The 10,088-nt window shown below is 45.3% G+C and overlaps 1 protein-coding gene across 1 annotated transcript in view; it reads right to left on the reverse strand.

The window, feature by feature from the left end:
* Positions 1–8,622, reverse strand: part of TERT (telomerase reverse transcriptase) — a 29,576-nt gene extending 20,954 nt beyond the window's left edge. Inside the window, exons 1-3 of the mRNA XM_035317449.1 lie at positions 8,361–8,622; positions 5,667–7,500; positions 2,900–3,095 (exon numbers count right to left, since the gene is read on the reverse strand). Of these exons, the coding sequence (XP_035173340.1) occupies positions 2,900–3,095; positions 5,667–7,500; positions 8,361–8,588 (2,258 nt within the window). The 5' untranslated portion in view covers positions 8,589–8,622. The remainder of the gene's footprint in view (positions 1–2,899; positions 3,096–5,666; positions 7,501–8,360) is intronic.
* Positions 8,623–10,088: the final 1,466 nt, after the last annotated feature.

The following is a 10,088-nucleotide window of genomic DNA, read 5'->3' on the forward strand; positions in this document are numbered from 1 at the left end:
TAAGGCAGGAAAAGGAGGTGACACAAAGACCTTGCTTTTACTTAAGATGGTTAAAGTGCCCTACCTGCAACATAAAAGACTTGGCTAAGTGTCCTACACTGCTTGTATTGTTCAGAGGGAAAGGATATGACATTCCAAAAAGCCCTACAGCCCAGTTGTTAGGATAATCCCCTGGGAAGTGAAATGAGAATTCAAATCCCTGATGAGCAGAGGATGCGACTCTCAATTTGTATTCATATTTTCCATATCCCACACAAGCCCACAGGCTGCTTTAGCAAAAGGAGGCCATGCTATCACAAAAGATGGTGGATAGATGGTGAAAAACTGGTAAGCATGCTCTAGGAGGCATCTGAGAAGCCAAGCATGCAGGTGAAGCACATAAATATTTCTCTTGTGCATGCCAACACAGCCCACATATAAGCCAAAGATCCAGGTGCTCAAGACTTTCAGGGTCCAAGTGACACAGTGCATGCCAAAGGGAACACAGAGGCATCCTGGGCCAGCAAGCTGAGCAAGTGTTTTGGATCTGTATTCAAACTTGGAATGAAATTCCCACAGTGCAGAGGAAGGGACAGATTGTGTGTGCATAGCTAGAGAGCACTATCATTCATTATGATTTATTTCCTAAACCTATAGAACTTCATGCATGTTCTATAGTATTAGCTAGATCACCAAGATAAAATAAAGAAAACTAGTACAACAGAAACAACCAAATCATCAAACCTCCATCCCTTTGCATTTAAGGCACCAGAACGGAGAAAAAAAAAAAAAAAAAAAAAAAAAAAAAAAAACACCCCCACCACAAAATCCACCTCTATTAAAAATATGACCTCCACTGAAAGTGAAGACCATGGCCAGTTATCTGCAGATCTTCAACATCACTACCTCTGGCCAGTTGTGGAGCTTGATGTCATTTTGCCTACATCGACACTCATTGCTTATTTCATGGCATTTATGGCAGGGCTGATGAGTTTGAACACACACTGATGTAGTGGCCACTGAACCATCCTACCCTTAGTTTGTCCTCACAGCACTGTTAGGGATTTACACCCTGAGGACAATGCAATGGCAAACCCATGAGGGAAGTCCTGGCCTGTTTCATCCATCCTCTCTCCTCCAAAGGAGGACAAAAAGAAGCAGGAAGGCATCAGTGGCTACACCTGCCTTCCTGACAGCAATCTGACCACAAGCAGCTCCAGCTGGAGAGGAGGAAGAACCAGGACAGCTGCAGAGCAGTTATCAGGGAAACAACTGAAGCCAGATACTCTTTCCTCCAGGGAAAATGGAAGCAGCTCAACAACCTGTGGCACTCAGTCATCAGAAGCTCCTGAAAATGCTGCTTGGGAATGAGGGGATGGTGCCCAGAAAGTGTAGAAATGGCCAAGGCAACCCAGGCAGCCCTGAACAGCTGTTTCCCAGTATCTCTAAATCCCAACTTTTCTCCTCCCATGTGAAACAGGCAGCTTGCCACCCGTCTGCAGTCAGCCAGATCAGTAGCCTCATGTTACACAGCACACTAAAAACAGAGTGCTGAAAGCGCTGACTCCTGCATGGTGGAAATGCTCAGGGAAGAAATAGGAAGAAGCAGGATCAGCCCAAATTAGGGTACCTTGAATTCAGAGCACCTTGTTCTTATACGCTGCCTTTTTTTTTTTTCTGGGGGAGAGGGAGGAGGGGGAGGAGGAAGAAGGGGAATATCAGTGATAGGGAAGAAAGGGCTAAAACCAGAACTACTTGCTTTCTTTTAGCCATACACCCCGTTAAAAAGAGCATTATACCTAACCTGCAATGTTTACGGCTAGGTGGTACTTTACACAAAAAAAGGTTAGCTTGTGAAGTACATTAAAACTACATAAAACACTCATTACAACACTAATGCTGTTAGTTTGAAGACAAGACAAACAAAGTATTCCGGGTTGAATATTGTGTTCTACTGCTGCTGTTTAACTTGCTTATTCTGGGCTGTTTCTGCAAACAGCTCCAGGGCCCCATGAAGTGCAAACACACATGCAAGGCAGTTGCACAGGAGAGATACCGGAGCACAGAGATTGTAAAAAAGAATTTAAGATTACCAAAAATCACAGACAAAACTGGTGATCAACAGAACTCATCAAATGTAAAAGTCGCACCATTTAAAATGGCAGAACACAATGCATCAGGCGTGCTCATTTCCAGCAGTTCCACAGCTCTCTTGGACACCAGCAACTTATAACAAAAACCCAGGAGATATAAACTCTGGAGATGTACACATAGTACTGTTCATTGAAGGTGTCTTCTGATTTTCATTATTTTCTCGTTCAATTGCTTAAGATTTGATTTTAAATAAGGTACTAACTTAAGCACACGCACACATTTAAGACTTAAAAACAAAACAGCATGGAATTCCATAGCTGCACTAAAAAAAAAAGAAGCTGAAGCTTTTAAACCCTTCATTTTTATAATTAAAGAAAAATCCCCACAAGGCTACTGTCTGAAATAACGGACAGAGTATTGCAGCAGATTTCGTTTTTTAAATTAAAGCACTTAATGAAAATTCAGCATTTTTAAATTAGCTTTCCCAAGGTTACTTTGGGATGCTACCACTATGCTTTACTGATGGTTAAAAGGTGTAAAAATTTGACTTATCAAAACAAAATCCTCCTCATAATGGATTCTATCATTGCAAAGGTTTCTGTTCTCCTACCATGGACATTCAAATTTGCCTAAGTTTTCTCACACAGCACATTTCTGGATCTACAAGCCATGCATACCACCATACAGGTCAATTCTTCCTTTGGAAAATTAAACAAATGGAAGGAGGATAAAGGGGCAATAAATAAAAGCAGAGTTGTAACTTTACAGTGCAAAACATGAGACTTCCATATATTTCATTAACATTTGATTAGTTTTCTAATTTTACCTAATTCCAATGTCCTGTAACTTGCCCCAAATACACTTTCGGTAGTAGAAGAGCATGTTTTTCTGGAACATCGTCTCGGTGATATAGAAAAATGATCTGAGCAACTCAACAACATAGGTATCCATCAGCCAGTATAGGAATTTAGCCAAAATTTCTTCACGTAAATAATGTTCAGAGGCAGGAACAAAGTGATTACCTTCAACAAACAATTGAAAGGTCGTTATGGCAAATATCAACTACTTATATTAGTAAAAAAACAGAACAAACAAACACACACACACTCATTTCTTAGCATGAGGTTAATGGAAAAAAAAAAAAAAAGGCAAGAAAAATTCCCCAGATGCAGCTCTGATTTTTCACTAGTATTAAATAACATGACCCAAGCTTCATGTATAAAGATGGAAACTAATTAGTAGTGACAAATGGATGCACAAAATACAAATATATGCCACCAGCAGCCAAAGACTTACTTTCATTGATTGTGCCAGATCTTTAATGCACAACGACAGGGTCATTTTGAAGGGAGGGATAAAATGGAAATAAAGTCTATTAGAATATACATGTATTTAATAAATAAGCAGCAGAATGAAAAGTCTTCGGTATATTGTAAAAATAATTGAGAGTTAAACTGGGCTGAGCTGGGGAAAGAGGTATTCCAGACAACCTGTATAAAACATTGCTGCAGTCAAAAAAAAAAAAAAATCAGAGTAAGTCTGTCAGCACTCATAATATTTAGATGGCACAAAAATTATGAGGCTAGAACATTCCTAGCTGCTATCAAATTTAAGCCCACGGGCTTTTTTTTTTGTGATGCCTAAATGCAGGCAGGCCAAGTGTAGAATAAAACACTACCCTACAAATCCTGAATTTTTGCAAATTTTCAATAATACTTTTCTAATTAAAAGTAGAATTCAGCATAATGCAACAGGAGAGTTTAAAGAGGCTCTGCGGAAACATTAATTAGCTGCACAGCACAAATCATGATTATTGCACAAATGTGTTAAAAACAGCCAAATTTTGACACAAGAGAGCTGAGGATTGAAACTGAAACTTAACAAATGGAAATAAATTTCCCGTTCTCTACCCTGCTTGACTTTTGTGCTCTTCAGGGCGGAGACACTTTCACGTGTATATAGCACCTAAAAAAAGACTACCATAAAGAGATAAAAGTGTTCACTTCAGTAGAAGCCAGAAAACATCAATGAAGAACTCAATGGCTGTTAGAAGATTCTTCAACTGAAAAGTCATAACATGCCGGTTATGAAATACACAAATTAAATCAGCATGTTAAATAGCTGTACTGGAACTACATCACTAGTTTTCTAGTATTTTGACAGCAGCTGTCAATTCCCTGAACTGTAGTCATGATTTACAGGAAACCACCACCACTTCTTTTGGAGAAAAAAACGCCTGCAATGCAGCAAAGGAATTAAACGTGTTTAAACTTCAGGCACTTGGGAGTAGTTTCAAAAAAATTAAAGTTAAGCTTATGCGTTGCTTTTCCTGGAACCAGACCACTGAGTAAGATGGTATTAATCTTTTCAAAGGTAAGGCATTCCAAGTAACTACAAACCCAATGTATTTGTACAGTAAAAACCCTTTTGAAATATTTAAATCCTCAGCATTTTGAAAAGCATGTTTTTGAGCCAAAGTATCTGTGTCTGTGTATTTGCAGAATTAGCAGTTTCTTATAGCCGTGTACCTCCCCGACTTTTGACACCAGGTCTCAAGTATCAGACCTTATTTTCCTCCCTCATTACAGAGGACCTGTAGTAATTCCAGAACCCAACTGCACCTTTTTAAAAATAAATACTATTTTCATCTCTCATTGCTATAGGATCCAAGTATATTGCTAGGTAGGAATAAATTCTGTAAACATAGCAGTTAAGGAAGTGCAGTCAACATTTTACAGGTGGAGAACGAATATAATAAATGTAAAAAAAAATAATTACAATTACCCATGAGATCCCACAGCAATCAACCAGAGAACCACAGCTCCAGCCTAGAATTATGTCCTAGGACAGTGGCTTCAGAAAGGCTTCTTCAGGGAAGCAAAATTTACCTTTCCTCACCAGAGATGACTGAAGAGAAGGGATTCATACAAAACTCTGGGCACTCCCACCCTCCTTGGAAGGTGGTCAGCCCTGATGAGAGCTGCACCACCACCTGCCTAGCTTGAAGCTGTGATCAGTAAGGGTCTGGTGTTTCTAGAGAAGGGCTCTAGAAAGGTAACTGATGGTGGGCGACCACAGGCATTGCATAGGTCCCATACCACGTCTTTTTCACAGGGTAGATGTGAAGGGAAAAAAAGGCTGTGGGATGTTGCTTTACTCCCAGAGAAGAGATACAGGCGACTCTACATGCATCTGGAGTTGCTTTTAGTGCTTTCTGGTCGCTTATAGTAACCATATGGCAGGCTGCATTTGCTCTTTACATGCTTAGGTGGCAGTTACTGGTAATTCGGGAAGCAGAAGGGAAGGAGTTTTGTTGAAGGCCCAGGTTCTAGATTCTATTTTCTGTATGAAACTGTCATCCAACTAAACACAAACAAAAATAATAAAAACTTACGTTCTCAGCATGCAGAAGACAGGTCTAAGTATTCCTCCACCATCAGTTAATGGCAAACACTATGAGGTTTGCTCCCCCAGCTCCAGCTATTAGCAATGAACCCAAATACTCTGCAACCAGATTCAGTGCCCTCCCCTCCGCACCTTAAACCTGACCAGCCACCTGACCCGCCACCCCTTAATTCTGCAATGTTAAGTACCTTTGGCCAGACGAAGCCACAGGCAGTCATTTACTCTCATCTTCCACATCAACACCTGCAAGGAAAGCTTAGCGTACTTCCCCATGGAAATGAACGCTTTCACATTTTTGAAGAACCGGCGCTTGTTATGGTTTGAACCCCAGAGCTCAGCGGGGATCACCCGCTCCAGGCACTCCCTCACAAAGACGTACACCTGAAAGTGGCTGCTGTGCTCCTTGAGAAGCTCCCTGAGGACTGAATCAGACACCTCTGCAGGAACCTGCTCCTCGCTCCCCGACTCCCCGCATGCAGATGTTGCGAGAGGAGCCTGTAAGCTGCTGGGCACGTTGGTGTGACCAGATTCGCATCTGCTGCTTGTCACACACTTAGTAGGCTCCTTCCCAAGCTGTTCTGCTCGCTTGTGAGCCTCTGCTTCCCCGGGCAAAGGTGCCTGACTGAGCAGCTTGGCTTTTCCCAAAATGGCTTCAGATATCCGAATGGGGCAATTTTTTCTCAAGAAAGCTAAATAAGGGAACTTTCCATGATTCTTTAAGAGTTTCTGAAACGTTTCTCTCATTCTCCAGAAGCGTTTGGGAAACTTCTTCTTTCTCCGTTTTTGACGTGGCAGACCTTGGTTGCGCTTCTGCCCAAACGGATTTTGGCTTAAGAATATCGTTTCTATTAGCCGTCTTACACCTGCCACACTACCCTTCAAGCGATTCAATAGGAAGGATTTAGGGAAACCTTCTCTCCAATACATGCGAGAATAAAGAAACTTCCTGCCAATGTATATTGCAGATGGCAAAACCTTATTTGGTAACTTCTCTGCCAAATGAGCTAGGGGACTTTCCTGCTTTTCGCGTCCTGAAGAACTACTTTCCGTCGGTTCGATTGGTATCCAATCCAACCGAGGTATAGGCCTGCGTGTCTCTACTCCCTTTCTACTGCGTTCTGCTTGCATTTCACTGCTGGGCTTTAAGTGTCTGTTACTGTCAACTCCTTGCAGTAAAGAGCTTTTGTCTGCCACAGACTTCTTCCCGTGATGAGAATTGCAAACTAAAGAAGGACGAGACATATCACTGTTACTTCTTTGAGAAATGTATTTTTCTTTAATAAGACTTACAGAATGGGATGCTACACAGCCGGTTCCATACCTCTTGGGAATACTCTGGCTTACATCAGGAGTGGTATTACAAGCCTGTTTTTCTCTCTCTTCTAATCTTGCTCTCTTAGCTGCGACTTCCAGTTGTTCCCTATCGAGCTTCCTTTTTAAAGATGGCGCTGCAGCTGACAAACATAAATTGGAGCTACTCTGTTTTTCCAGAGCACGGGACCCTAGGCTTTGTGTATTATTGCTGGTTTTATTTCTCACGCTGGAGACATTAGCTTCAAGTCTTTGCCTGCATTTCGACTGACGTGACTTTGAAAGATAGTGTCTATGAAACATTAGCCTTTTCTGCGTATAGTTAAGCAAGCTACTACGTTTATGTTTTGAAAACCGTTGTTTAACAAACGGGGCCGATTCTACATTTTGCGAAATAAGTTCATAAATTGGTTGCCCACAAACTTGGTAACAGTTACTAGGGGGAACCAGCATAAAGATTGCACAGTGTTCCAATAAATACATCATCACATCATCCCCTATCCTGCTCAGCAGTGTTTCCCAGAGGCCACTGATACGCATGGTTTCTGTTACAGTATTGGGTAGATAGCTGTATACGTTTGAAAGCGGCATGATTTGGAAGTGAGAACTGTTTTCATCCAGTAAGGAGTATCCATACGTGAAGATATTCTTCTTTCTTTTCCCACACAGTCTCTGCATGACTCTTGAGATGACTTCGCTCTGACTAGATAACTGAAGAAAGAAAGAAAAAAGGAAAATTAGTTTTTAATCAACGACTCTTCTACAAATGACAACGCATGCTTTAAATAGTCAGGCACGCCAAAAGCACGCAGTCCTAGACTTCAGCATTACGTTAAACCTTTTCTAAGCATTATTACCGATTTGCAAGCGCTACACCAGCACAAGACTGAAGTCTACCGCAAGGTGTTTACATCCAACCACCTGAGACGACCGCCTTAAGGAAGTCTTTCTAACGCCTGCCCTTTTGATCCTGGCTTTCGTGCCCAGGAAGCACCCGACACTTTTCCTCTCCCCTCTCTCACCAACCCAGGCTCGGGACTTTCAGCTCACTCTGCCCCTAAACCTGCGCTCGCGCAGGCTCTACCACCAGGGCTGAGGCCTCCATTTCCTTTTACGTAAAATAAAGGAGTTTTAACAAAGCAACCCAGCTCACAACTTTACAAAACGCTCCATAACCGGGCACAGACCGCGCCGCCCCGCTCGGCAGCACGGTTCTGCTCACGCCTGCGGTGCCTCCCAGCACTTCTCTCCTCTCCCAGCAGTTTCTCCTGCCCAAGCACTGACATGTGGAACACTCGGGGAGGAAGGCGGCCTTTCTCCTTCCTAGCTGCCCCGTGCAGCCACGCTTTGCTCTCCACACCCGACCCCACCGCGGGGGCTCAAAGCCCGGCTCCCCAGCCCACAGCCCCCTGTCCCACCGCGGCCATGTGCCGCCCACCCCTCGCCAGGGGCAGCCCCAGCTCCCCCCCAGCATCTCGGGGCGCAGAGGGGAGCTCGGGGCGGGAGGTGCCCCGTTCCCCCGGGCAGCCCCGCACCTCCACGGGCAGGTCCGGCGCCCTTGTCCCTCCTACCTGCTCGAAGCTGAAGGGCCGGGGGATGTCGCGGGCGCCGTGGGGGACGCACACCACGCACTGGGACACGAAGGTGCGGTAGCAGGGGGCGTCGTCGTCCCGCACCACCTCGGCTTCCTCGGCGCCGCTCTCCCGCAGCCGCCGGACGAAGGTCTCCAGCGGGGCCGCCTGAGCGTAGCAGTCCCGCAGGGCGCCCAGCACGGCGCTGAAGGGCTCCGCGCCCGCCATGTTGTGGGGCCGCCGCACTCCGCCGCCCCCATCGCCACCATCACCGCCGGCACCTGGGGCGGCCGCGGCTCCCCTCCCGCCGCCCCGCCTGCCCTCCTCCATCGCCGCCCCCCTTGGCGCCCCTCCGGACGGAGGGCTACGGCCGGACGCCAGCTTTTTAAAGAAGGCGTAGTGTGGAAAAAAAATAATAAAAAATGAAATAAAATAAATAGGAATGCCCTCCCTTCACAAAGGAGACCCCCGGGCGGCGTGGCGCGCTGCCCCAGCGTGGTCGAGGCGGGGCGGCGGCCGGGGCGGGGTGGGGCGGGCCCCGGAGGGATGGAGGCTGCTGTCCAGCTCCGCCGTGCCTTCCTCCGTCGTGCCTTCCTCCACCGGCACTGGCTTTTCTTCCTTCCTCCAGCACCGGCCTCCCCTCTGCCACCACCGTCCGCCGACCCCCGGGCTGAGGAGGGCTGCTGCGGGGAGATGCTGAGGGAAGATGCTGAGGGGAGATGCTGAGGGAACTCAGTGATTTCTCTCCTTCTGTGCCCTACAGGCATGTTATCACAGCCGTTCTCTCCCTTAGGAGGCTGAGGGACCCCTGGAAGAAGAGACGTGCGCTTTCCAGAGCATCCAAGGGCGCCGTGGAAATGTGCTCGGGGCACTGCGCGAGGCCTCGCAGGGCAGGGTGGATGCAGCAGACCGTGGTTGAAGCGGAAGGTTGCGAGGCAGGAAACCAGCCCTGGTTTCGGCACAAACGCGTGTCTGGCACAACGTCTGGCCAGACACTTCGGCTTTGATTTTTCAAGCAGCTAAGCGGCGTCTTTTTGGTGGGTAATTCTTGCTGTGTGTCTTGGGGATTGCCTGAGCTACAGTTGACATGGGTGTTGAAGATCAAGTTTTTGATTGAGTCTTGCTAGTTTATTAAGGTAGATTTCCTGTGGATGAAATCTGGAGGATTTACATCCAAGGAACCCCTCTTAGGATCTGCACTTGTTAGAGGGTCTGCCTGAAATGAGAGTAATTTTAGAAAAAGTTATGATGGAGATGAGCAGAGTAAATCCTAAAAATTACCAACTGGATGGTCCTGGGGCTCTCGTCAAACTCTGGAATGAAGGATCTGAATTGTTCATGGTAGTGTGTAATCTACTCAAAACTTCTCTTGGTATCTCAAGGCTTCATGGTGACAAATTGACACAAAACCTTAAAAGAGATTGCAGTGGAGTTCTGGGGAACTGCAGGTTCCTGATGCTTATTTCATTCAGGTAAAGTAGTAGAAATAACAGAATATATGGTTAGTAGATGCTGGGAGAAGTGCCAATTGCTTAGTCAGTATTGGTGCTATTAAAAGGAAGTCCTGCCTTAGAAAACTCTTGGTGCCCACGAAGGGTTGAGAAGACATGGAAATTACAGTGATCTGGTTGATATATTTAACCTGAATTTCCAAAAGCCTTTGCAAGGAAATGTTATAAAAAAAGGAAAGGAAAGGAAAGGAAAGGAAAGGAAAGGAAAGGAAAGGAA

This window comes from Oxyura jamaicensis, chromosome 2 (assembly GCF_011077185.1).
Source record: "Oxyura jamaicensis isolate SHBP4307 breed ruddy duck chromosome 2, BPBGC_Ojam_1.0, whole genome shotgun sequence".
Taxonomy (NCBI): domain Eukaryota; kingdom Metazoa; phylum Chordata; class Aves; order Anseriformes; family Anatidae; genus Oxyura; species Oxyura jamaicensis.